This window comes from Castor canadensis, chromosome 2 (assembly GCF_047511655.1).
Source record: "Castor canadensis chromosome 2, mCasCan1.hap1v2, whole genome shotgun sequence".
In the NCBI taxonomy this organism is placed as follows: Eukaryota; Metazoa; Chordata; class Mammalia; order Rodentia; family Castoridae; genus Castor; species Castor canadensis.
This window is the reverse complement of record NC_133387.1, coordinates 7654470-7681864: the sequence shown is the minus strand read 5'-3', so window position 1 is coordinate 7681864 and position 27395 is coordinate 7654470. Positions and strand designations below refer to the sequence as shown.

General features: G+C 47.8%; 1 protein-coding gene across 1 annotated transcript; it reads left to right on the top strand.

The window, feature by feature from the left end:
• Positions 1-560: 560 nt before the first annotated feature.
• On the top strand, positions 561-25069 carry Znf282 (zinc finger protein 282). The gene is made up of 8 exons (XM_020159289.2): positions 561-833; positions 3059-3478; positions 11169-11295; positions 11779-11898; positions 13765-13884; positions 15364-15477; positions 16364-16477; positions 22024-25069. Exons 1-8 carry the CDS (start codon positions 669-671, stop codon positions 22800-22802), a joined length of 1959 nt encoding a protein of 652 aa, XP_020014878.1. The 5' UTR covers positions 561-668; the 3' UTR covers positions 22803-25069.
• The last annotated feature ends 2326 nt before the right edge of the window (positions 25070-27395 follow it).

The following is a 27395-nucleotide window of genomic DNA, read 5'->3' as shown; positions in this document are numbered from 1 at the left end:
TAGGAAGACAAAGTAAAATGATGCTGTAGATAATTATAAGGACTTATTTTGAGTGGAAAACTGCCTTTGCTGAGGGCCTATTATATACCAGGTTTTATTCCCATTTCATTTAATTTTTACAACATTAAAATAGACTAGACTAGGCATTTCCCTTCGCTTATATGGGAGAACACGGGAGGATCAGAGACATAATTGCTAGGATTTTGGAATTTAAACTCAGGTGTTTTCAACCACAAAGCTCATTCTCTGCCTAAACAGCATCTGGAGCTTAGTAGGTATTCAGTAAAAATTTCAAAGGGCCAGGCACCATTTTCTCCTGGGATGCCCCAATAAATATGTAGAATTAACAGAAATCAAGCCCAAGGTCCAGGACCCTGCACGGCTTGAGACTTGAAAGCAGGCCATCCCAGGCCAAGGGAGTCCTGACCTCCGTCCGGGCCAAGATGCCCCATCTCGGTGGGGGGGTGGCCCGGGCGGGCCCCGCAGGCGGGCAGGAGCTCCGAGGCCATTGGCTGGCGCGCCGGCTGCGGAGGGCGGGGAGCCGCCGAAGGGGACTGTTTGCTCCTACGGGCTGTAGATGGAGCTGTCCGGCCCCGGCGAGGGGGAAGGCGCCTGGAAAACGTTCTTCTTCTCCCTGGCCGGCCCGAGCGGGGAACAGCACTCCCAGGATGCAGTTTGTGTCAACACGGCCGCAGCCTCAGCAGCTGGGCATCCAGGGCCTGGGGCTGGACAGCGGGAGCTGGAGCTGGGCCCAGGCTCTGCCCCCGGAGGAGGTCTGCCACCAGGAACCGGCGCTGCGCGGGGAAATGGCCGAGGGAATGCCGCCCATGCAGGTGGGTGCAGCCCCCACCGGCGCCATGGCCGCGCCGCTGCCGTGGGGGCGGGGCGGGGCCGGCGGGGCCTGGGGGAGCCTCGCGGTGCCCGCGCTGGACGCGGCCCCCGGCGGCCGGGCGTGCGGACCGACGGGCCGAGCGGGCCCCGACGCAGGCCCCGGGCGGCAGGCCCTGCCGTGAGGCCGCCGAGGAGCTCTGCCGGCCGGCGTCCGGCCAGGCCCGGTGCCCACCGCGATGCGGGGGTCCAGGCTGCACTGCCCGGGACCTGGCGTGGCCGTGCGCCCTTCACTGGGCCCGGCCGGGGCTCCCCTTTGCGCCTGGCCTGCCGAGGCTCTTGCGGGCAGGCCTGCTGCCCCGCCGCCAGGAGCGAATACCTCGTCCATGTTTACACTGTAGCCAGTTTGATGAAAAGATTTTAACGTGTTTTACTACCTTCTTTCTCCAAGTACAAGGAGGAATGCACTTTTTCTCTGCCCCGGGGATGATCCAGGGAAGGGACCACGCAGAGGGAGGGGACTTTGTGGTCTTGGGTTGGCAAACTTGGCTGCGTATTGGAATCGTTTGAGCAGCGTTTAAGACAACTGACGACGCCCAAAGCCGCGTCCCGGAGTCGGTAACCTTCGAGTCCCTGGGAGTTAGGAGGCACCAGAGTGCCAACGAGTTTGAGAAGCAGTGCCCCAGTGATGGGCATCCAACAGACGGAAGAGGGTTGAAAAAGGCCTGAACGCTTCCTTAGAGGGGAGTCTTGGAGCTGTCCCCTGGCCAGACTCCACACAGCTCCCCTCTGCTCCCACCTCATTCTCAGCTGGGTTGTAACAAGTCAACCAGGAGTTACTATGTTGCCTTTGATTTTTTCAGCCTTAGAACTTCAAACTCAGGAAAACTAAACTGGCCCCCGAATTAGCAAACTTAGCCTCTGTCCACCCTATCCTCTTCCTCTGGGAGTGAAACCTACATGAACCCATGGATGGCTTTGCTGAACATAGGGCTGCCCCTTACCCAGCAGGGGCTGGCATTCCCAGGGTCTTGCTCTTCTCGCTCCCATGTCAGGGAAAAAGGACATTGTGAAGTGGTCCTCTGACTGTCACAGCTGGTTTGAGAAAATGGCTTCATGCTTGTCACAGGCTGTCCAGCTCAACTCAAAATAACAGGACTCCATGTTACCCACCCTGAGGGCCTCTTCAGCAGCAGCAGTGAGAACAGAAAGGGTCGCCTCCTCCTGTCAGGGTGAGAAGGAGAGTCGGTTATCAGCTTGTGTCATCATCCTGAGAGCCTGGGTGCTGGCACAGTATGTACCCCGCACCCAGATTACCAATGAACCTTTACCACCCTCCCCTCTCCTCTCTTGGCCATAGCTTTCAGCCTAGGCCTACTGGCCTCATCTTTGAGATGAGTGTTGTTGCAGGAAGATAAAGGGGTACCCCCTCTCCAGGAGTCAGGGAGGGGCCCAGAGCTTTTCATCTTATTCCCCTTAGGGGTGAAGGTCTCTAATTAGTGTCATTTAAAAAAAAAATCTCTTTTCATTTTGCAAAATATGTGAAAAAATAGTTTTATATGAAATAATAAAAAACAAAACAAAACAAGTGCTGGTCTGCTCCCTAGCTTAAGTGCTCTGGCCTCTCTCTTGGTTACAGTCCTGGTAGAAATAGTGTTGGCAGCAGGTTTGCAGTGTTTGTGTTACCTGTGGCACTAGCCCTGCGCCAGATAGCAGCGCAGGGCAGTGCTGTGGAATGACCAGCGGCTTCTCTGTACCTCAATTTCATCATCTTTCAAGCAGAGATAATCATTCTTGCCCTAACCTGCTGAGAGATTGCTGGGAAGATTAGTGTCAGACAACTTACATGAAAATTCTTACCTTGAAACAAAAAAACATGAAGCAAATACGAAGTTTGTTAAGTCTAGCCCATGAAGAAAGTAGAGAAAGGGTTCGGGACATTTTAGGCTTTGACTTGGCAAGGATCAAGATAGGCAAACTAGGTAGCAGCCTGTTTCACATGGCATGATGGGAGAGTGGTTAGTTGAATGGGTGGATGGCCGGTCTAGCTATTGCTGGGGGCACCATAGCTGGAGGTGGGGAGTTGGTTGACAAATGACAGCATGGAAATTATTTGTCCCGTTTCAAGCTATTTTCTCCTTCCCACATACTCCTGTTTTTTTTTTTGTACTTTTTCTTCCCCCCCCCCCCACATATTCTTATCCCTATCACTTTCTCCCTCTGCACACAGGCTCAAGAATGGGACATGGATGCCCGGCGACCCATGCCTTTTCAGTTCCCTCCCTTCCCAGATCGGGCCCCTGTCTTCCCTGACCGCATGATGCGGGAGCCCCAGTTACCCACAGCAGAGATCTCTCTCTGGACCGTGGTGGCCGCCATTCAGGCTGTGGAGAGGAAGGTGGATGCCCAGGCCAGCCAGCTGCTAAATCTGGAGGGACGCACTGGGACAGCAGAGAAGAAGCTGGCCGACTGTGAGAAGACAGCTGTGGAGTTTGGCAACCACATGGAGAGCAAGTGGGCCGTGCTGGGGACTCTGCTGCAGGAGTATGGGCTGCTGCAGCGGCGGCTGGAGAACCTGGAGAACCTGCTACGCAACAGAAACTTCTGGGTCCTGCGGCTGCCACCTGGCAGCAAGGGGGAGGCCCCCAAGGTATGTGGCGGGCTAGGGGCAGGGCTGGAGGTGAGGAACTGCACAGGTGAACAAACCTTTGATTTCATCTTGTTAGGCCTCACAGACTTGGCTGACTCCCTGTTGTCTCATTCAGTGTCTTTTGTCTCTCCATAACCTGTCTTGAATGTTGTACCCCAGCAGGGCTGACCTTTATTCCCACAGCCTTGGTGGTTACCATCCCTCACTCTCCCTGAGTTGTCTGCAAAGATCTGTGGCTCTTTACTAATTGGTTTTCTCACTCAACACCAACCAGTGGACTATTTGTCATTGGTTATCTTTGTATATGTCTGAACTGTGGCTAGAGAAAGTCCCCAAACCATGCTGGCTGAAATCACTTTCAAGTCATGATCACTAACCTCAGGTGTGCCTTTCTTAGGTTCAGAATTCATGCTCCCTTGGCTGTCCCACCCTCCTGGCTCATCAACACTGCACTTTCAAATCAATGGCCCGGCTTTCTATTTCTCTGAGAGAATCCCTCAAAAGAGGCTTCCCTGTACAGCAACTCATTCCTCTATCTGCTGCCTCAGTGCACATGCCCTCTGCCTCCCCTGCCTCTGTGGCTCTGTGCCTACCCCCTGCCCAGTCTCTAGGGAGGTCCCTCTAGCATCCCTCCCTATTCTCTGGATCATCTCCACCAGCATGTGAACTTTCTGGACCCCTCCTTGGTCCCTACACCTCCCTCCACTAAGTGCTTTACATCTCTTTCTACTTGGAGCTTCTTTGTCTTTCTCTTTGGAGCACAATCCCTTAAAAGATTTCTAGGACTAGAGGTGTGGCTCAAGTGATAGAGTCCTACCTAACAAATTCAAGGTCCTGAGTTCAAAACCCAGTACTGCCAAACAAAACCAAAACCAAAAAAGACTATTGTTTAAGTAGAGTTGCTTGTAATTAATATCTCTAATTCTTTCTTCTCCATTTTCTCCTCCTTCCCTTTTTAGTGTAATGGACCTCGGAGTACACATCAGCTTCAGCATTGTCACCTCTTTGCTGGTTTTATTTCTCCTACTTCCTCGCTCCTAATTTTTTTTTTTTTTTTTTTTTTCTGGTGGAACTGGGTTTGAACCCAGGGTTTCACACTTGCAAAGCAGGTGCTCTCAAGCCAAACCTCAAGCCGCCCCAACTCTTTTTTTTTTTTTTTAGCAAACTCCAGACATTAATCATTTTGTTTATAAGTATTTCAGCTCTAAAAGGTAACAACTCTTTAAAACATATCAACCTCCACGTTACCACCACCACTATAGTAAAAGCTCTACTCCAGCATCTAGTTGATATTCAAATTTTCAATTCATAGTTTTTCTTCATTTTTTTTGTTTGAATCAGAATTTAAATAATGTCCACATATTATGATTCATTTGTCTCTCCCATCTTTTTTGCTAATCTGTAGGTTCTTCTTCCATCTCTTATTTTTCCTTGCATTTTACCTAGGAAAGGAACTGGACCATCTGTCCTGTTGAGCATCTTACTAGATTCTGCTGATCACATCCCGTCCCTCTTGGTCTCATTGAACGTGTTTCTCTATTCTGAGTATTCCATTTGCTACCTGGATGACTCTCTGGAACCTACTGTCCTCAGGCTTTTGTTCCTACTCTTCTGTCCTATTGGTCTTACTGATTTCCAAGGTATAAGTCCTATTGATTTCCAAGGTATAAGAGCCACTGGTTGGATCTCAGTTCTCATCCTTCTGGCCTCATCAGCAGCAGTGCATGCAGGTAGCTACTCCCTCCTTGAAACACCTTTCATGTGGTTTCCAGGATTTATCTCTCTTTTAATTCTTTCCCTCTCTTGCTAGCTGCTTCTTCTCAGTCTGCTTTGCTGGTCTCCAGCTCAGTCTCAGCCTTTTGCTCTTATTTGCACTCCCTCCCTCATGACTTCATCCAGTCCTGTGGTTTTAAATGCAATCCGTGTGCTGTGACTCCCAGACACGCTCGTTCCCTCCTCCTTCTCTGTGTCCTGCCCAGGCTTCCTTCCTGGATGCCAGATTCACATTCCTATCAGTTAATTCAGCATCGCCATCTGCATGTTAGTAGCTTAGATTTAATGTGACCAGGCAGAACTCTGGGTCTTCTGCCTGAAGTCTATTCTACCCAAAGTCAACTTCATCTCTGCTGAAAGCGGTTCCATCCTTTCACCCACTCAAGCCAAAGCTCTGGAGTCCTACCTGTCTCCTCTCTTGTTCACACCCTACTTCCAGTATATATCCACAGTGCAACCACTCCTCATTACCTCCACCACCAAACCATCACCTGCTTGGCATCACCCTCATCTTACTGATTCTTGCCACTGCCCCTTGACTGGTCTCCATCCTTGCTCCACCCCATAAATCTGTTCTCAATAAACCAGCCAAAGCAATCCCTTTAAAATGTAAGTCAGTCATACCACACCTCTGCCTAAACCTCCCAAGTGGCTTCTTACCTTATTTAGAATAAAACCCTAGGTTTCATCTGTTCCCCATTTTTCCAACCCCATCCTTTCCACACTCCTTCTTGTCTGCTCCCTACCAACACTCTGGCCTCCTGCTGTTTCCCAGTGTCACATATGCTCCTACCTCAGAGACAATCCACAGAAGCTCCTTTCTGGATTTCTGCATGACTCCCTTGCTTTCACCAGGGATCTGCCCAGCTGTTGCTTTATCGGTGTGCCATCCATGGCCACCCTATACAAGTCCCTCCTTGTATACTCTTTTTTGTTTTGTTTGTTTTGCATCACTGGGGTTTGAACTCATGGCCTTACAGTTGCTAGGCAGGGCCTCCTTGTATGCTCTTTTCCCTGCACACTTTTCCCTATCTCTACTCTAATTTTTTCTTAAGCATTTATGCCATTGGTATGTTAAACATTTACTTTTTTTTTTGATCTTTTGGTTGGCTTTCCTCAACCAAGATGCAGATTCTCTTGGTTCACTGCTGTATCTTTGTGTCTGTTTTTTCAGTACTGGGGTTTGAACTCAGAGCCTACACCTTGAGCCACTCCACCAGCCCTATTTTTGTGGTGGGTTCTTTCGAGATAGGGTCTCATGAATTATTTGCCCGGGCTGGCTTCAAACCACAATCCTCCTGATCTCTCCCTCCTGAGTAGCTAGGATTACAGGTGTGAGCCAAAGACGCCCAGCTGTATCTTTGTGTTTATAATAGCATCTGGCTTAGAGTTGGCATGTAAAAAAAATATTCACCAACTCTCAGTGGCTGGAGCACTACCAGCTCCATGGAAGGGACCAGGTCTTAAATGGCTTAGTATCTGCTGAGATAGGCAACCTGTTGACTCAGAGTTGAGCTGTAACAGTGGCTTTGGTTCCTGCACAGCATTGAATGTGATGTTGGTTATGTTGCTTGTCTAGCCTGATCAGCATTTTCCTTCACTGCCCTTTGCTCTTTTCTGTACTGCATGTTTTAACTCGGTACAGTATCCTTGCCTAGCACTGTCATATGTTATATGTGTTGGGTTAGGCGTTAGGAGTCTTTGGTTGCTGTGTGTTCTTGCATGATGGTGGAATGGTTATGGTGTATGGAATCAGAGGGCTTGGGTTTGAATGTTGACTATGTAGGCCACTGTCAGTTACCTATTGCTGTGTAATAAATTACCCCACAGTTTGACCATCTAAAAAATAGCCATCACCTCATAGTGTCTGTGGGTCAGGAGTTCAGAAGCAGCTTAGCTGCATAGTTCTGCTCAGTCCTGTGAAGTTACAGTCTGGCTTTTGACTGGAGGTGTGGTTATCGAAGATAGCTTCTAAGGTTCCTCCCTTACCTGGCTGTCAGCAAAAGGACTCCTTTCCTTCCCCAAGACTGCTTGAACTTCCTTACAACATGGCAGCTGCCTCCCCCTAGAGTGAGGGAATCCAAGATGGAGCTGCAGTGTCCTCTATGACCCAATCTTAGAAGCTGTACGCTATCATTTATTTGTTTGCAAGAAGCCAGTTTATCAAGTCCTACTCACACTCAAGAGGATGAGAATTAGGCTCCACGTTTTGAGGAACTGTCAAAGAATTCGTGGACGTGTTTTAAAGCCATCATAGACTTAGAGCATCACGAGAATGTTAGTGAAGGTTGCTGGCCTCAGTATAGACCACGCTGTGTACTCTTAGGTTAGATGGGATGCATTCTCTTTATCCGTTTGGATTCAGGAAGGATGTTCTTTCAGATCCTTTGGGCCTGTTTGGTTCTATTGTGTCTGTTAATTGATTCCTAGCTAATTCATGCACCGTCTTTCCAGCTAGAATATAGGCTCCCTCTAGTCTCAGATTTCTGAAGTATCCTATCACAGTGCAGCTTTTTATTTTTTATTTATTTATTTATTTTATTATTCATATGTGCATACAAGACTTGGGTCATTTCTCCCCCCTGCCCCCACCCCCTCCCTTACCACCCACTCCGCCCCCTCCCTCTCCCCCCCACCCCCTCAATACCCAGCAGAAACTATTTTGCCCTTATTTCTAATTTTGTTGAAGAGAGAGTATAAACAATAATAGGAAGGAACAAGGGTTTTTGCTGGTTGAGATAAGGATAGGTATACAGGGAGTTGACTCACATTAATTTCCTGTGCGTGTGTGTTACCTTCTAGGTTAATTATTTTTGATCTCACCTTTTCTCTAGTTCCTGGTCCACTTTTCCTATTGGCCTCAGTTGCTTTTAAGGTATCTGCTTTAGTTTCTCTGCGTTAAGGGCAACAAATGCTAGCTAATTTTTTAGGTGTCTTACCTATCCTCACCCCTCCCTTGTGTGCTAAAGCTTTTATCATGACAGTGCAGCTTTTTAAAAAGTGATGTCTGAGCCGGGTGCTGGTGGCTCATGCCTGCAATCCTAGCTACTCAGGAGGAAAGAAATCAAACCCAGCCCAGGCAAATAGTCCGTGAGACCCTATATCGGAAAAACCCATGACCAAAAAAGGGCTGGTGGAGTGGCTCAAGGTGTAGGCCCTGAGTTCAAGCCATAGTAGTACACACACACACACACACACACAAAAGTGATGTCTGTTTCCAAATGTGAGATATGATTCTGAAGTTTTGATTCTCCAAAGAAATGCCAAAATAGGCAAAGGAGCTGTTATGTTGGAAAAGCTAACAAACTTATAATTTAGTTTGAGGTGCTTATAGACAATTAAATGGAGACACTCAGATGGCTGTGGAAATTTGAAGGGAGCCAAGAAAATTTCAGAGTGTTATCTGCAAAGAGGTAACAGTTGTAGTAAAAAGAATGAAATTGCCAAGGGAAAAGTAAAGAAACAGGGAAGGGTAAGGGCAGAGCAGAAAATAGTAAAGAAGATGTGTGCTGGTTGGACCACAGGCAACCTAGTTGTGGAAACTGAGCAGGAGAAACTTCTAAGAATGTGCTCTGACCTTTCAAAGAGGTCTGAAAGGGTGAGGATTTAGCAGCAGCTCACTGATGATCTCCAGGGTATAGTTCCAAAGAATGACTGGTATATAGGATTTTTTTTTTTCTTTTTTTGTGGTACTGGGTTTGAACTCAGAGCCTTGTATTATATTTGCTAAATAGGTGCTCTACCATATCCCTAGGCCTTTTGGCTTTTAGTTTTTTTTTTTTGTTAAAGAATTTTTTATATTTTAATTTATTTTTGCAACACTGGGGATCGAAACCAGGGCTTTCCACATGCTGAACTCCAGCCCTTTAGTTATTTTTTGAATAGGGTCTAGCATTTATTTATTTATTTTGCAGAACTGAGGCTTGAACTCAGGGCCTTCACCTTGAGCCACTCCACCAGCCCAATTTTTTGTAATAGGGTTTTTTCGAGATAGGGTCTCATGAACTATTTGCCCAGGCTGCCTTTGAACTGCGATCCTCCTGATCTCCGCCTTCTGAGTAGCTAGGATTACAGGCGTGAGCCACTGGCGCCTGACTGGCCTGGACACTGGTCTTCCTATTTATGCTTCTCCTGTAGCTGCGATAGTAGGCACATACCATCACACCAGCTTTTATTGGATGAGATGGGGTCTTGCAACTTTTTCCCTGGGCTGACCTCGAATTGCTATCCTCCTGATTTCTGCCTCCTAAGTAGCTAGGATTACAGGTGTGAGCCACTGTGCCTGGCTCAAAGACAGATTTTAGGAGGTTAAAGTATGCATAGATTGCAAAAAAGGAGAAATGGAATATGTCTCTTGGGATGTCTCAAATGAAGAGCATGAGTTGAGTAACTTGAGGCAGCAAAGTTGAGGGAAGATTTTTCTTATGTTGGAATGACACTGAAGAGAAAGAGCCAGTGATGGGGAGAAACTAAAGTATAGAAGAGACAAAATTGTTTGGGTTGAGTTTTGCAGGGAGGACATGGAGGAGAAATGAAGGGCACACACTGGCAGGTTTGACTTGGCAAGAAGGAAAGGGCAAGGAAGGAGCTTGCCAATGTCCACGTGAGATCAGAGACAGACTGGTGGAGATGCAGGAAGGCCAGAGGGGTGTTTGGGGAGTGAAGTTTGAAACAACCTTCCTGGGGAACATAGTAAAGTATCAAAAAACAATTGGTTTCTGAAGCAGCCATGGGACAAGTGGTGTGAATTTATGGCAGATGTTGACTAAGAATTCTGTGTTTTATCTAACAACAGGGTATTAAAATGAAGAAAGGAGGCTGTGTCAGTTTTCTTACATTGGGGATTTGCCTAAGTCTGATGGGATGCCCAAGGAGTTAAAAATTCCAGTTATGATTTTATATACACACGGGAAGCACACATCACACTTGCACAGGGTGCGCTTGCAGCTTTGTGTGCTGGCTTGAGGCTGCCATTTCTAATTGTTGTAAGGGTACTGCCCACTCACCAAGCTGTATGCCAGGATCTGTGCAATTGCTGAATCTAATTTGCACCAGTGTGCCACACAGACTGGCTTTGGCCCTGCACACACAGGCATGAAGACTAATGGACAAGGACATGGGGATGGGGGTGAGTGGAGAGATCAGATTTCAGAGTGAGAGTGGGAGGCTGGCTCACCAGGGATGTAAGAGGAGTAGGAAGGAAGCTCGTGTGGTCAGAGAGGGAAGCTCAGTGATAAAAGTCACAAAAGTGAAATCGTTTTGAACAGTTGGGTTCGAGGTGAGGTGGTTCTGGTGAAGGCTGAAATGAGCATAGACAAGGCTCCTGGTCAAAGTGAAACAGTGGTGTTATGTAGCAGATCAGAATACCCTCACTGGTGAGTGATTGATATGAGGCTGTGACCCAGAACACCTTGTGAGGATGGTCTATCCTGAGCTTTCGCATGTGCCTTTGACTTCTGTGTTTTAGTGACAAATGTAACTGTGTACACACAAGTGACCTGACCTGAAATACAGGTTTTATCACAGTGTTATACTATACTTGGCTCCTTGATACCCACACTGAGAACCTTCCACACCTCTGTCACCTGAAAGAAGAACATTGACTACAGCTTTTCCTTTAGGTGTCCAGTTGACCTGGAAGTGAAATAGGAAAGGATAGGGTTCAATGCTTTAAAAAAAGAAAAGAAAAGAAAAAGAGAAGAGAAAGGCAGTGTTGACCGTCATTGCTATTGGAAGCCTGAGAAGGTCAGGGATGGAGAGGTCTGACTTGATGAAAATGGACTGATATGTGCTGGGGTTCAGAGCTTGGGGTTTGGGAGCAAAGGCCAGGCTTTAAGCTAGGCTGACACCCATGGCCTACAGATGAGAGGGGTGAGGAGCAGCAAGAGGCGCTAGACTAAACCTCCTGTTGGCCCAGGTCCCAGTGACTTTTGTCGACATTGCTGTCTACTTCTCTGAGGATGAGTGGAAGAACTTGGACGAATGGCAGAAGGAGCTTTACAACAACCTCGTTAAGGAGAACTACAAAACCCTGATGTCCCTGGGTAAGGACACCTTCCCTGTCCTTTGGTGAGTGCTATCTGGAAAGGGCTGTGACATGTATATTAACCTAAAGGAAGAAAACTGTTTGTTTTTGGTACTAGGAACATAAAACAGTTTATGGTAGTATAGAAAATAAAAAACCCAGTGACAGAGTCGGTCACGAGAGAGTTCTCTGTAGCACTACCATTACAGAGTACAATAAAATAGCACATTTGCTGTTTTGTATGTTGCACCCCAAGAGTGTGGGGTAAGCCATAGTTAGTATGATGTTGGCTTTCAGAGATCAGCTCTTTCTGACAGTGAACCTGGGAATCTTTTCAGGATTCTTCATAAAAGGTTACCTACCTTACTTACATAACTGCTGCCATGCAGAGATGTGCAGATGAGAATGGGGAGGTGGCTAGTGGAGATCTCTTCCATCTCCCTTGATCTAGTTTCACTGGTCAACCTTACACAGCCCTCTATCCCTTCCTTCTCACTTCTAGATGCAGAGGGCTCAGTGCCCAAGCCAGATGGCCCCACCCAGGTGGAGCCCAGAGAAGAGCCTTGTGTGTGGGAGCAGCGGCACACAGAAGAGAGAGAAATCCCAGTGGATACAGACACAGGTGATGGCTGCTGAAAATAGTGCCAGGTCCAGGGAAGGGCGGGAGAGGAGTGCTGGGCATCCCACACAATGCATTGGGAGGCACTACTGCAACTGGTCAAGAGAAGGGTCTCCTGAATTGCCCTTGGGGGCTAGTTCTGCTGTGGTTGAAATGTAGCAGTTGCTTATGGGAAGAGACCTTGACCTAAAACCACACCATGGTTTGTTTAAGCCATGGTAGCTCTGAACTCATAGGTAAACTGGGTAGAGAGATGAGGAGGGACTTAGGCTTGCAATACCTCCCAGGCCTGATTGGGAAAGAGAGAACCTAGATTTGGGAGCAGACAGGCTGCAGACCTAGGCTTAGGGAGTTTGGCAGAGGAAGAGAGAAGGGAGTCTGACGGGGAGGCGTGGTTCCTTACTGCCTGTGTGTGTTCTGCAGTCGTACACCTCATTCTCCACACACACACACTCACACTCACACTCACACTCTGCCCGTAGGTACTCACCCCACAAGGCTCTTTCTTCACTCAGAAAGGAACCCCAAGTCCTGAGAATTCACACTTGGCAGCCTTCACTGGTATGGAAGTTGCTAGGGGCCTAGCCCCAGCTCTGCCCTAGGGGTCTTTCCCCAGGGTCGTAGCTCTCCTGAGCGGGGTGGACAAGGTAAAATCTGCACTTGACTTGTATCTGCCGGGCTGCGTGAGCACTCAGCGGTCCTCAGTCCGCCCTTGTTTGTAAGTGGAGGGAGTTTTCACGGGGCTTGTAGCACTCTTCTCTCTTCTTCCAGTCTTTTCTTTTACTGAGGTGTAATTTGTGGGCCATAGAATTTCCTGCTTTAAAGAATACTGTTTAGTGATTTACAAAGTCCTACAATCTTCACCACTGTCTAGTTCTAGAACATTTTCTTAATGAGAACCCCCATACCCATTAGCAACCACTCCCCAGTCCTCTTCCCCCCAGCCTCTGGCAACCATAAATCTGTTTGCTGTCTCTGTGGATTTGCTTGTTGTGGATGTTCATCTCAGTTGCTCCTTCCCCACCTTCATCAGGCACTGCAGATATTTAGTTCAGTAGCCGTGGTTACAGCAACTAGTGTAATGTGGTCATTTCTTACATTTCACGTCCTGTGACCTCAATAGTCTCACTGAGTTATCAAACCATTGCTGGTCACAAAACATAACATGGACTACTACTGTGCCTACTTTTTAGATGAAACAGACAGACAGACCAAGAGAGGTGAAATGACTCATGTACCAAGTTGGTGGCAGAGTTGAAACCAAGATCTCCACCTTCAAATTCCTCACCCAATCTCTTTTTCTGTTGCCTGAGCTGTCTCTTGCCAGGAGCTAGTACATTGTACCATAGAGTACCAGAAAAAGAAAATGCCCTTCAGTCATGTCTTGGAGTTTTTCCTAAAGGATTCATCATTGGCTTTTATGCTTGAGGATGCTGTGCTTTATCCACCCAAGATCAGGGCACAATTGTGCCTCTTTGCACAGCGTGTCTGCTTCATAATCACATATGTGCTCACATATGTCTGTATATGGTCACTTGGGTAAAAAAATAAGGACAAACAATTTTTACACAAAGATCAAACATGTGACCAAGTCTGGGTTAGTCCCAACCAGTTGCACAGCATTTTGTTTCCAAAGTCTCTCTGGCCTTCTCACACCTCATTTTGCTGTTTACCTATCTTTTTTTTTCCTTGAATGTCGGTCACTTCTCTGCTCCTGGAACCTTGGAGTCTCCTGTGGCTACAGTAGAAACCCAAGATCCCTGTACTCTCCCCCAGCAAGTGCCAGCAGCCATGCTTCTGACCTCAGAATGTCCTGGTGAACAACATACAGAAAAAAGACTCCAAGTAGTATGGTTTTTTTGTCCCTAGTTGCAGAGCCCCTGGTTCCTGCACAGGATGTGCCCTCCCAGGTAAAGCGAGAGGAAGCTCTGTGTGTGCGGGGCCAACGAGGCATGGAGGAAAGAGCCATCCCCACGGAATCCATCACTGGTGAGTGGGCCAAATAGGTGTCTGCCCCAGGACTGGACAGGAGAGTGTGCACGGTCTACAGTCCCCTGCTATAGCATGTGTGTGCATGAGGTTGTCTACCATGTGTGCCAAGCCAGACAGCAGCACAAGTAATGGAAAAACTGTAGGTGAAGGACTGGGCCAAGACAGAGCTTCTTCAGGGGTACAGGTATGGCATTCAGTAGAATTTGCAGCTACTTCTGGCTTGGCTTGTTCTCTTTCCTCTCTTTGTATTACTAGTTTTGAGCTGTGCCTCTCTCCCCTTTAAAAACAGTATCAGAGCAGAAGTACTAAGTGTATAGCATTTTACTAGGTTCTATGGGTGGCAAAATATAGAAGCTGGTAAGACCTACTCTCTGACCAGGAAGAGGTTTCATTGCTTTCTACAAGTGTTTATGGGCTGCTGCGTCCGAGCCAGGCTTCCCCCTGCCCGTGTGACTGTGGGGAGCTGCTCATAGATGCTGTTTCAGCTAGGCTCTGTTTAGGTGAGACTCTGTTGCAACATGTGTGCACAGTCAGTGGGGTGTGTGTGTGTGCGCACGCACATGCACTTACATGTATGTATATATAGAGAAATTTGTTTTAAGAATTTGCTCATGTGATTATGAAGGCTGGCAAGTCCAGAATTCAGGATGGAGACTTAGGAAGAATTGATGTCTGCTGGTGGAATTCCTTCTTCCTTGGGGTTGGTCCATCTTTTTATATTAAGGCCTTAAATGCGTTGGATGAGGCTCATCTACATTATGGAGGGCTATCAGCTTTATTCATAGTCTGCTGACTTAAATGTTACTATCATCTAAAAAATATCTTCACAGACACATTGAGAGTAATGTTTGACTCCAAGTCAAGTTGACACATAAAAACAGCCATAACAAGGTAGATTAACATATTCTAGCTCTTTACATGACCACTGGTGAGCTTCATACCTCATACCCCCTTCGCAAAGACAGCCCCACAGGCAAGAAATTACAGCATACAAGCAGAGGACAGCCCTTCACTGGTCAGATATTGTCAGACATTGCTATCTCTAAAGAGACCTTTAAGAGATAAGAAGATAATAACTGATAAATAAGGTTTAATAGGGTGATTCATCTAGAAAAGTTCTGTTTAAATGATGAGTCTAGAAGTCTTCCTGGAAGGATCATCTTCCTGGGAAATGCCTCGTGCAGATCCTCGGTTCCATGGTAGTCATGACACTGGCGTGGGGACCATATTCTGGTGGGAGATTAAATATCTAGAGTCACATTTTTTTTTTCTGTGGAATCCACTGATTTGCAGCCAACGCTGTATTTCTTGTGGACAGAGTAACTTGAATCTTTAGTTAATTAGAATAATTTAGTTACACTTATGCCTGATCTTTTGGGGAAAACAGGTAATTGCATGAAATCAGGTTTCCTGAAAACACAAATGGCGGCAATTCCTGTCCTCTAATGCCTTTGCTGCTCTCATTCCCTTGAGTAGACTCCCCCATCTCTGCTCAGGAGCTCTTGTCCCGGATTAAGCAGGAGGAGCAGCAGTGCGTGTGGGACCAGCAGGATTTGGCAGAGAGAGATATTCCCACGGACCCCAATTCAGGTGAGAAAGATACGGGCGTGAAGTTTGAAGTCAAAGGAAACATAAATTGATAAAGTATTGTGTCAGTGGAATGGATACTAAAATTGCCTTAGCATTTATTTATTTTTATTTTTTTATTTTTTAGCAATTAAAACAACCAAAAAAGCTTTAAAAAGCTGTATATATTTCTGTGTCAGAAAATAATTTAGATTTCCTGGAATTTCTTTCAAGTGAATACTAGTTAGATATCTCCCATGAAATTTATGGGAAGGGCCCGGGCATTCAGGGATGCTCACTTGCCAGGGCTGTGTGTGTGTATTAGTGTATGTTTGCAGAACTGGGGGTCCATGTCATCCATTCTAGAAGTTCTAACACTAAAGTCTCACACTAGGCAGAGAAGGTGAGAGGCGGAGTCTAGGAATCCTTAGAGTTGGTCACCATGGCAAGGGAGAAATTGAGGAACCCAGCAGATGAGAAAGCTGAGCCTCCTTGGTAGAATCCTTAGGCTTCTCTCGGTTCTGACCGCTGATTTCTGAGTCAGGCCAGTCAGCCATGGCACTTGGGCTGTCAAAACTGAGTTTTCTGAAGGCCTGTTCTGGCCCTGTGGTGCCTCTGGTGCTCAGTGGACAGTTGGAAGATCTGAGTTCCAATGTGACTCTATTGTTGCCCAGGCTTTGGGAGGAACCTCCTTGTCTCTGGCTACCTCAGAATATAGCAAGCAGCAAGTAAGAGCTCATATAGGAAGGCGTTTGAGAAGGCAAGAAGGAGCCCCATAAATGCAACACAGATACTGAGACCGCCACCCACCTGCGAGCTGGAGCTTCTGCATGCATTGGTTTTCGAACCTTTGGTGGGATGCTGGGTGGAAACGAACAAAGTCTAAGACCGCCTTCTTTCCTGGCAACAGAGTCCCTTATCTCAGCACATGACATTTTGTCCTGGATCAAGCAGGAGGAGCAGCCATACCCGTGGGGCCCACGTGACTCAATGGAAGGAGAGCTCGGACTAGACTCTGGCCCCAGTGAGTACTGTGTGCCCCTGCTAAGACGCCGGGGTGTTTTGTCTAGGGCTGAATAGCTGAGGTCTGTGATGAGGGTTGCTTGCTTCAGACTCTCTACTTTTCAGGTGATATTCTGTTGGTGGCAGCCTTTCAGAGTCTGTCGTGACAGAACAGGACAGTGGATGCTCTTGTGTGAAATGGAATTTAGAGTCAGGCATGGTGCTCATGTCTATAATCCCAGCACTCAAGAGGCAGGAAGATTATGAGTTCAAGGCTAGCCAGGACTACATAGTGAGACCCTGTCTCAAAAAAAAAGAGCTAGATGTGTTGAAATGGAATTTAGGAACTTGGCATGGTGGAATGATAGGAGAGATCTAGAAGACTGACCACTGGCACAGGAGGAAATGACATCAGCCACCTCCACAGAGCACCCAGCCACTATTTCTAACTCTGGCCTTGAAGGTCCAGGAACCAACTCATCAGGCACTGCTAGGAAATTCTTCCCCAGCCCTTGTCCTCAGCACTACCTTCTTATTCTTCCAAGCTGGCTAGGAGCACATGGGCCTGGAAGACTGTGCAGGTATAGCAACAGAACTAGGAAAGCCCCTGGAGAACTTGCCAGGCTTTGCAAAGAACCATTTTCCTACTTCAGTTTGGATATGACAACTCATAGGATGGTTTCACTTGTGATATTTTGTCTTTGGGAGGCCTTGGAGCCCTAGCATTGGAGGAGATGCCCAGAATTGGGAAGACAGGCATATCAAAATATTTCTCCAGCTGCCTAGTCACTGTAGCCTCTTCAGGGTTTCTCTTCTTTCTTGCAAAGGGAGCCTCTCTTGCTTACTAACATTGGAATTTGAAACTAGTAACTCATCTGTGGTTTCTTTGAGGTTTAAAACAGATCTAGTTCGGTGTTTGCCAGGGAAAGTTGGATGAACTCTTGTAAGACATGGTATTATGTGGAAGAGTCTTCTGGAAAGAGATTGGAAGGAGAGAGGGGGATAGAAACAGGATGAAATGCAGAAACAGGTGATACCTGGTTTGTCAGTCTCCTTCCCCAGCCCTGGGCTGCTCAAGAGAGAAGGAACTGGTGTCCTGTTTGACTCAAAGTCAGACTTCAGCCTAATTGGACATGGTATTTTAGCAAAAGAGGCTCCTGATTTTATAATTAGTGAGCATGTATCGAGTCTCTACTCACAGACAGTGTAAGTAAGACAGGATTAAAAATCCAGTTCACCCAAAGTTAATTTGTGTGAGCTTCCATTGAAACAGAAGTTTGAATAGGACTTTGGAGTCCAGTGGCTATCATGTTCTTTGGAGGGAGTGGTGGTCAGGAGCCTTGGGCTGAGCCCCAACTACACCCTCTTGAAATTCCCACATTATTCACTACCTTGGATTAAAACAGTGGCCCCCAACCCTTTTTAGTTTTGACATATATTAAACAAAATTATAGGCATGATGGTGCATGCCTATAATCCCACACTTGGGAGACTGAGGCAGGAGGATTGTCAGTTCAAAGCCAGCCTGGGCTACATAGTAAGTTCCAGGGTAGCCTCTGACACATAGTGAGACTATCTCAAAAAAAAAAAAACAACAAACAAAACCAAGCAATGAAAGAAGCAAACAAAAAACAAAGCCCCCAGATTTAGTGCCCTTGCTATGCAGTGTTGTAAGCATGCAGCAGAAGCTGGGAAGAAAGACCTTTGCCTTTGTAGGCAGGGGCTCGATAGTAAGTAAACCAAGAAGCAACCAAGGTCAAGCCAGGGAGTGGCAAGCGCTCCAAAGAAAACAAGAGGAAGAGGAGGCAAGAGGGTTAAGGACAGAGTGGTCAGGAAGTCCTCCCTGGGAAGTGATGGCTGAGTGTTCCCTAGTCCCCGAGAAGAAGCCGACCACAGGACAGACCAGGAGAGGGAGGAGCAAGGGCTAAGGCCAAGGAAGCTTTGGGGGCTGAGGCTGGGGTGGTAGGCAGAGGTCATTGGCCAAATTGGATTGCACTGTAATAAGAAAGGAGTCTAGCAGAGGTGTTCAACAAGTAGTGACATGATCTGATTTCCACTTTTATAAAGTCAATTTGGGAATGAACAGACAGTAGGTATGGAATGAGAGGGAGCTGGGGAAGTGTTTTTGAGGCTGGTAAGTTTGCTGTCGCCCAGGTGAAGGGGTGATGGTTGGTCACAGTTGACACAGTAGCAGTACAGGTGGAGAGAGGGGATGCATTTTAACCGATGGATGAGTATTGGGTGAGGAATCAAGAATGCCTCCTAGGTCTGGGTCCAGAGGAAATGGGTAAATGTTGGTGCCATTTTCTGAAGTCCTGAGCCCTGGGAAACAACCAGGTAGCTGTGCAAAGTGTTTTACTTTGGTTCTATTAAAATTTGAGGTGAGGTGACATCCAAGTAGCAGAGTCAAGTATGAATATAGGAGTCTGAAGTTCATCAGAGAGCTCAAGGCTAGATTGATTTGGGTTATAAAATGAATGACATCAGGCATCAGGTATCTAGAGTTGGGTCACATTTCACAGGTTGAGGCTACCATCCTCTACAACATGGCCCTCATTTCAGCTACCATTTTGGGAGGTCCTAGGTCACCCTCACTTCTGACCAGCTGGCTCCAAAGTCTGGGATTCCCACTATCCCCTCAGGTTCAGGCATGTGCTAGAATGCCTAAAAATCTCAGGAAAGTGCTATACTTATGATTATAGTTTTACTATAGCCAAAGGATTCAAATCAGAACCAGCTAAACTTAAGGGCTATATCCCAGGAGCTGAGGGCAAAGGCAGTCAAATGATTGCATATAGGTTATTTCAAGCTCAGGACAATATGAGCTCTGAGGATAGAGAAGACAAAGTGGGTGGTAAGGGAGGGAGTGGGGGCAGGGGAGAGAAATGACCCAAGCATTGTATGCACATATGAATAATAAAACAATAAAAAAAAATTAAAAAAAAAGAGAAGACAAAGAATTAAAGAAATCCCAGATTGTTGGGCACAGTGACTAATACCTGTAATTCTTGCTACTCCAAAGGCTGAGGTTGGGAGGATCATGTTTTGAGGCCAGCATGGGGAAAAGTTTGCAAGATCCCCATCTCAACAGAAAAATTGGGTGTAGTGTCATCTTAGCTATGGTGAGGAAGCACGTAAATAAGACTATCATGGCCAGGCCAGCCATGGCAAAAAGCAAGATCTTACCTCAAAAATAACCAGAGTGAAAAGGGCTGGAGGCATGACTCAAGTGGTAGACCTCCTGCCTCATAAGCCTCAAAGCCCTGATTTCAAACTCTAGTACTAGGAAGGAAGGAGGGAGGGAGGGAGAGAAAGAGGAATCCCAGGTCTGAGCCTGGTAGAAACTAGAAGAGTATGGTCTCCCTAAACCTGCGAGCGACTGAGTATGCATGACAAGGAAGAGGCTGTTGGAATTGACAAATTGGAGATTGTTGGACCTTGACAAAAGTTGTTTCATTGGAATGGTGGGGATACATGCCTGACTAGTAGTTATAAAAGAGAGAGGTGATTAAGTGGTAAAATTAGTGAGGATAACTCGATGGATGTGGCTATGAAAAGGTGTAGTGCAATGAGATGAGAAGTTGGCTGGGGCAGGGACATGGGACCTGGGGCAGGTTTCCTTTTAAGTTTTAAGTTTGGGGATGACTAGAACTTTGTTTCCAACTGCTTTAGAGCCCTGATGTGAACTGCCTTAAGGAATAAAGTTTATTTTCTTATGTAAGTCCTGAGGCAGTGCAGGGTCAAACTTAGTTGGTTCAAGGACTCAGTTATATTTTTGAGGAACCAAGTTCTTTCCAACTCCCTTTGCCATCCTTAATCATCCTCAGGTTGGTGGCTCATTGGCTCATTTCCTGTATGTTCTAAGGGTGAGGTAATTTCCAAAAGCCTCCTTCCAAACTTCTCCCTCCTCATTAGCCAGAGCTTAATCACATGCTTATATCCGAATCAGTTAGCAGCAGCAACTTGAAAGGAAAAGCCCTCATGTCCATGTTTGAGGAGACATAGCTAGAGAAGGAAGAGAAATGATGCAACTGTTGCTGAGTGGGAAAGCAGAACCCACTAGAGACAAGAGCCAGGACACCAGCCATGAGGTTCCCCTCAAGAGAGTTACGCAGTTTTCTGCACAATACGCAGGAACTTGAGCGAAGTCACAGGATTGCTCCAGGCAAGCACAACTGTGGAGAGAAGAACAAAGGTCGCGTGGGTATTTGCCAGTGAGTAACTGGTGCTGGATTGTGGGAGCTAAGGTGGTCAGTCAGAGAGAACAAAGGGGTGCACAGCAAGATGGGACAGCAAGAAAACAGATGAAGAATTGTCAGAGTAGAATTGTCTTACTCTGGGTTCCTTGGGAAGCATCTCTTTGCTGTGGAAGGTACAGCAAAGACCCACAAAGCAGTTGCCACAGGAGCCACAGCCAATCCCATAGGATACTGGCATACTTATCTGAGACGTCCTGAATTGAGGAGAGGGGAATTAATTTGGCTTTTGTCCCTAGCCATTTTCCTATGGAGATTGTTGTCTACCTAGTCAGTATGGACTGGGACAGAAGGGAGGACCCGGGCCTGGTCTGTGTAAGAGTGTTTTAAGAACAGGCCTCGGTAAGACACCCATGAGCCTGGAAGGTGGGGTAGAAACATGACAGATGTGGTCAGAGAAGCGGACTTCACTTGGGCCTTGGGCAGAGGAGGGAGCATAGGAGAGAAAGAGATCCCAAGAAGAGATGGGGGGGGGTAGATGCAGACTTCACCAATGCCACAGTACTTCCACAGGCTGTCCCTAAATGGTTAGTGGGACTCCTGCAGAGAGGAAGGAATGCCAGCCAGACTGGGGAGAAGATGAAGGGGGAGGCGTAAGACTCCTAAACATAGGGAGCACCTCCGGGGTGGCAACCGAGGTCACTGTTCTGATGTTCAGAGCTTAGACTTGGTCCCCTGCTTTCTCCGAAGGCAGTGGAGCTATGGATTTGTGGCCCGGAGACCCTAGGGTGCAGGGGAAAGGCTTGCAGAGATAGGAGTTGTTTCCCGGGAGGCAGGTTCTGGAGGGCTATGAAAGTGTTATGGGGGGGTGCGGCGCGTGCCCTCAGGCTAGGATAGGACTCACACCATCCCAGCTGCCTGGCCTGCTCTGCAAGCCAGCCCCTCAACCTCAAATCCTTTGGGGGTTATAGTTCCAACTCCCTGCATTGCATTCTTCTAGGCAGGTTTTCACTTTGGATAAAGTTAGACCAATTCTTTCCTTCTGATTGAGAGAATCTCTAGAGATAACTTAGCATTGCCCTTCAAACTAGTTATGTTTCGTTCCTTTCAGGTAGTCTGCCTTTCCAAGGTGGCTTATGGCTAGCAGAAGTGCTTTCCTTTTCTGCTCTGCTACCTGCCTGACACTTCTGATGCATGGTGGTTTTGGTAGGCTGGAGGGCAGTACAGATGACGACCTAGCTATCATCTGTTCAGTCCCCTCACTTTTAGAGAAAATGAGGCCCCAAGAGCCTATGACCTGCACCCCTCCTCAGGGTACTGGAAGAGAATGCTGTCAGCATGTCGCATCTTCATGTTTCCCCCCCCCCCCCAGGTGACAACCTGATGCTGGTGAAGAACCCGCCCCAGCCCCAGTCCCAGCCCCACCAGCAGAGCCTGCCCACCCTGGCAGTGCCTGAGAATCCCGATGGCCCTGTTAATCGCGGGCTGCTGGATGACAGTTTTCCCGCGCTGTCGGGGGAGCGCAGCTCGGTGGAGGCTCAGCCGGGCGGGGAGGGCAGTGCAGGCAGCAGAGGCGGTGGTGGTGGCTGCACAAGCAGTGGCACCGGTGTGAGCGGTGGCTGTGGCAGCTGCTGCCCTGGCGGCCTGCGGCGGAGCCTCCTCACGCATGGCGCGCGCAGCAAGCCCTACTCATGTCCGGAGTGCGGGAAGAGCTTCGGCGTGCGCAAGAGCCTCATCATCCACCATCGCAGCCACACTAAGGAGCGGCCCTATGAGTGCGCGGAGTGCGAGAAGAGCTTCAACTGCCACTCGGGCCTCATCCGCCATCAGATGACACATCGCGGTGAGCGGCCCTACAAGTGTTCTGAGTGTGAGAAGACCTACAGCCGGAAGGAGCACCTGCAGAACCACCAGCGGCTGCACACGGGCGAGAGGCCCTTCCAGTGCGCGCTCTGTGGTAAGAGCTTCATCCGCAAGCAGAACCTGCTCAAGCACCAGCGCATCCACACTGGCGAGCGGCCCTACACGTGTGGCGAGTGCGGCAAGAGCTTCCGTTACAAGGAGTCACTCAAGGACCACCTGCGGGTGCACAGCAGCGGCCCAGGCCTAAGCAGCCAGAGGCCGCTCCAGGCGCCACCGGAGAGAGACTAGGGCTGGGCTGGGGGGTGGGGAGGGCTGAACTGGAGCCAGGGCGGCTGGGGCTTCTGAGGTCCCACCATCCTGCCCTACTGTTCTCAGCGCACCTTCCCACCCTCTTCCCACCTCCTGCTGGAGACCAGGCACAGGAATTGCACTCTAGACAGGGTACCCCGAGGTTGGACAGGGGTACCCCAGGCCTGTCTGACCTGAGTGGACAGCAAGCCCATCTCATAGAGTGGGCCGAGTGGATGGGGAAGGTGCCAGAGGGTCAGCAAGGAGGCGAGAGTCGTTGAATACGCCTCTCAGACCACCTAGTGTGCCCATTGGCCACTGGGGTCACAGATTGTGATCAGGGAAAGCGACCAGGGAGTCTCAAAACCCTCCTGAAATAAGGAAATCCGATCCTAAGGTTCGGAGACAACCTGAGAAAGGAAGTGAAGGTGCAATGGTGAGCTGAGCGGTGTGCTAAGGGGACATCCTCAAGACAACACTGCCTCGCGCTTCTGTAGCGCTTTATACTTTTTTAAGTGTTTTCTATCCGTTATCTATTTTCTCCCTTAGCCTGTCTCTCCGAGATAGGTGGGATAGGGTTTTCCTGATGTGGTAACTGAGGAAAGTGAGACACAGGTGAGATGGTTTACCCAAGATTACACGAGAAGAGCGTGGCGGAGCCACACCAGAGCTCTGGCCCCGCGCAGTGTCTCCACCGCAAACACTGCCTACCTCCGTCGTCTGAGAGACCACTCTCACCTGGCCTTCCTGGTCTCTCCTCTCCTTTTTCTCCCCTGAAGTCCCCGCTCCCTCCCAATCTAGAAGCAACAGGGGCCAATTCCTGGGGTTACTGGGAACGGGGAACGGATTGGCTGCAAAATGCCCAGGCTTGTACTCCAGAAGACTTTCTTCACGTGAGCGCCTGGGCCAGTAGCGCCGTGGATCCCCAGCCTGTCCTTCCCACCTCCAGTCCCTTAATCGGTGCAGCAGCAGCAGCAGCAGCAGCAGCTTCTCACTGCACAGTAGGGCCCCGCCCTCTGGAGGCAGCTGGTGCCCTGGGTCAGACCTCACCCTGATGATTTACTCCAGTTTCCCAGGGCCAAGGGTGAGAGAGACCTCTGCTGCCAGAGCAGCCACCAAGGAACGAGTCTGCCCAGGAGGACTGGGCAAGTGGGTGCTAGAGTCTGAGCCTCAGTCTCTCTCCTGCCCTGGGCCTCCCAATTGGTGCTATGTGTTAATTGACCGTGCTCATGGACGTGGACACAGACCCTACTATGCTTCGACTCCGCAGGCGCCTGGGGAAGCGCCCAAAGAACTCCCTTTCATGTTGGTGCATTGCTCTGGGCAGTGGCAGTCTCCATTTCAGCGTCTTGCATGGCCAGGCACTGGGGTGGGGTGGCATGCCCCAGGAACCTTGTTTGTGTCAAAATGGCTTTTCCTGCTCCCCCATGGATTCCGCTTCTCTCCCAGCCAGGGAGCTCAGTGGGCGGCCACTGCTTGGTGGTACTGCCTTTTGTGAGCGTTCAGCTTCTGCCCTTTGGTTCATCTGCGCTGCTCCGCTTTCCTCAGACCCCTTTTTGCCGTGCAAAGGGAATTCTTGAAATTAAATAAAAGGTGTCCAGATTGCAGACTGCATGTTCACAAGGCTGGAGGAGTCTCCAGCATGGCATCCTACAGTAAAGCCTCAATGAACTGGAATCCAATTAACTGGGATTTTTTTCCTCCCTTCATTCGGCTGTTTGAAGGAGGCAAATTTTAGACAAGTGGAGATGAGAAACACATACAGGGTTCAGTGGAGTGCTGGTACAACAGAAGGGGGCCCTCTAGTTCAGGGATTGGTTGGAAGGGAATGATAGGTTACTTCTCAAAAGCATAGGCAGAAAATATTTTCTTTAAATCATGGAAAGAAAGATCCAAATTGTTTTGGCTGTTGGAAGTGTGAGGAAGAGAGAAATTGCTAATGACATACGGGTTTAAAACATTTGATTGCATAGATTGAATCTAATCACTTTATTTTACCCTCAGACAGCTGGTTCCCAAAGAGGTTTAGTGACTGAGCTAGTGAAAGCCAACACTCTGGTTTCCTGGACCCTAGACTGGTGAATCCCAGCTACATTATGGTCCTCTGGCCTTCATCTTCCAAGTGCTGTGATTCCAGGTGTGTGTGACCATGCCCGGTCAGAAAATGGTGTTCTTTAAAGTATTGTTTTAATTAAAGAATTAATGCATGCAGTAAAAATACAAATAGTGAATGGGAAAAAAAAAAAAAGACAAGAAGAGCAAAGTAGTCTGTTTAGAGCTGCTATAGCCTTCCAGACCTGTGTTGAATTTCCCAGACAGGTGTTTACTTTCTGAATTCCAGGTAACCGTTCTGGACTTTCTGCTCCTAGTAGCCTGGAGAGTTCAACAGTAGCATCAGAGTTGCAGCATTTCTTTCTCTGCACTGCCCCATGACTACCCAGTACAAGCAGAACTCTGTAAAAGCCACTGTTGAGAAGAGCACAGAAAGGTGCAGAGGATGCTGAGAAAGGTGGTCAGCTCAGTGAACTTTAGGTTCGTCCTCATTCAACATTTAGTGAATACCCACTAGTCAATAAACAAGTTAAAACTCAGTCCTTGCCGTCTTCAAGCCTGAAATCTAATAGAAGAAAGAAGATATTTGTGAGAACAAAATGACTAGAAAGCTCAGGAGAGTCTCAGTAAGCTTTACCCCCAGAGCTGATAAAAAAAACTGGTGACCTTTGGTATATTGGCCTTTGTATTTTGTTCACCAAATTACCTTTGAAATGTTTAGCACATGTCAGCCAGCATGGACACTAATGGGGTATGTGTGGTAGGGGTTGGGAGACTGATCCACACAGAGAGGAAACTGGCAACCCAAAGACAGTAGTGTTTGCTTGACAACAGGTGCACGTGAGACGCAGGAGGTCACAATGCTGTATGCAACAGCAAACTTCACAGAGAGGTGAGGGCTTGAAACCAGATGGATGGAGCAAAAGGAAAGGAGGGGGCGGGATGAGGACAAAACATATGGCCAGGGTTTAGGGGTGTGAAATTGTGATATAGTTGGATGGTGAGGCACAGCCAGGCCATGGAAAGCCTTGAACACCCAGACTGTCCCATATGCAGGTTCCTAATGAACCTGGGCCATTGTGCCACAGCCCCATGGAACTCATCAGAACTGGAACATGCATAGCTCTCAAAAGAGCCAGTGAGAATGCAGTGGAAATCCTGAGAGGGTAGCATAAACCAAGCACTACTGAAAATGTCACCATAACTGACTCTTAAAAGATGTGGCCAGGCACTGGTGGCTCACGCCCATAATCCTAGCTACTCATGAGGCAGAGATCAGGAGGATCACAGTCAGTTTGGAGTCAGCCAGGGCAAATAGTTCACAATACCTGATCTCCAAAAAAACATCACAAAAAAGGGCTGGTGGAGTGGCTCAAGGTGTAGCCCTGAGTTCAAACCCCAGTACTGGAAAAAAAAAAAAAAAAAGATTTCGTTCCTGGGTATTGGCAGGAATTGTGTGTGGAGGAGTAGGAAATTTCACACCAGGTCCCTTAACCAGCCTATAACATACAGTATTGGCCCATCCAATTGTTACTGTTATAAAATCTTGCAGTAGAGCATGCCCTCAGCACAGGGCTGGTGTCTTTTCTTGGCTTGTCATTTACTCCAATGGGGGAGCTTAGTGAGTTTTCTTTGATTTCCTCCACAAGAACTTTGTGTAGTAGATTTACTCTTTAGAAATCATAGAAAGGGTCTCATTTTAGCCTAGCACAGCAAATGACCAAATTAGACCTAAACTATTAGCTATCTCTGTTCTTAAATGACCTTGAACCTTTCTCACCATCAGGAATTTCTCAGAATTTGCTATCTCCCTACTTCTCCATCTTGGATTTCACCTGCCTCTCTCTGAGGACCATTTACCCCTTCTCTCCTGGATATTCAGGAGGAAATCCTTGAATCCTAATCTTTTATGGGGAGCAATTTTGTTTTATCTTTGCTCACCTGCCTTCCAAGCCTTGCCTCAGGCCTCTTTTTCCACACTGGCCAATAAAAATCTGGCTAAATAAAATTCTATCATCTTCCTAAGAGGAATTCTGTACCAGTTTTTAATCAATTAATGATTTTTTTTGTGATGCTTGTATTTGAACTCAGGGCGACACCTTGAGACACTCCACCAGCCTTTTTTTTGTGTTGGTTTTTTTTTTTTTTTTTTCAAGGTATGGTCTTGTGAACTGTTAGCCTGGGATGGCTTCGAAATGCAATCCTCCTGATCTCTGCCTCCTGAGTAGCTAGGATTACAGGAGTGAGCCACTAGCACCCACGCTTCACTCAATGCAATTTTGAGTTTACATTAATACATTCAAAATTCAGAATGTTAATAAAAGGATATACAGTGAAAAAAAAAAAAATCTAGCAGGGCTGGGCGCCAGCCACTCACATCTGTAATCCTAGCTACTTGGGAGGCTGAGATCTGGAGGGTGGTAGTACAAGGCCAGCCTGGGGCAAATAGTTCAGGGGACCCTCATCTCCAAAATAACCAGAGCAAAATGGGATGGAGGTGTAGCTCAAGCACATGAAGGCTGAGTTCAAAACCCCATCCCC

Excerpts from the sequence above, each read along its gene's own strand:
- Znf282 (XM_020159289.2), top strand. The coding sequence starts at position 669 with ATGCAGTTTGTGTCAACACGGCCGCAGCCTCAGCAGCTGGGCATCCAG. Across the intron at positions 834-3,058 it reads AGGGAATGCCGCCCATGCAG|GCTCAAGAATGGGACATGGA; the intron begins GTGGGTGCAGCC and ends CTCTGCACACAG. Across the intron at positions 13,885-15,363 it reads CCCCACGGAATCCATCACTG|ACTCCCCCATCTCTGCTCAG; the intron begins GTGAGTGGGCCA and ends TCCCTTGAGTAG.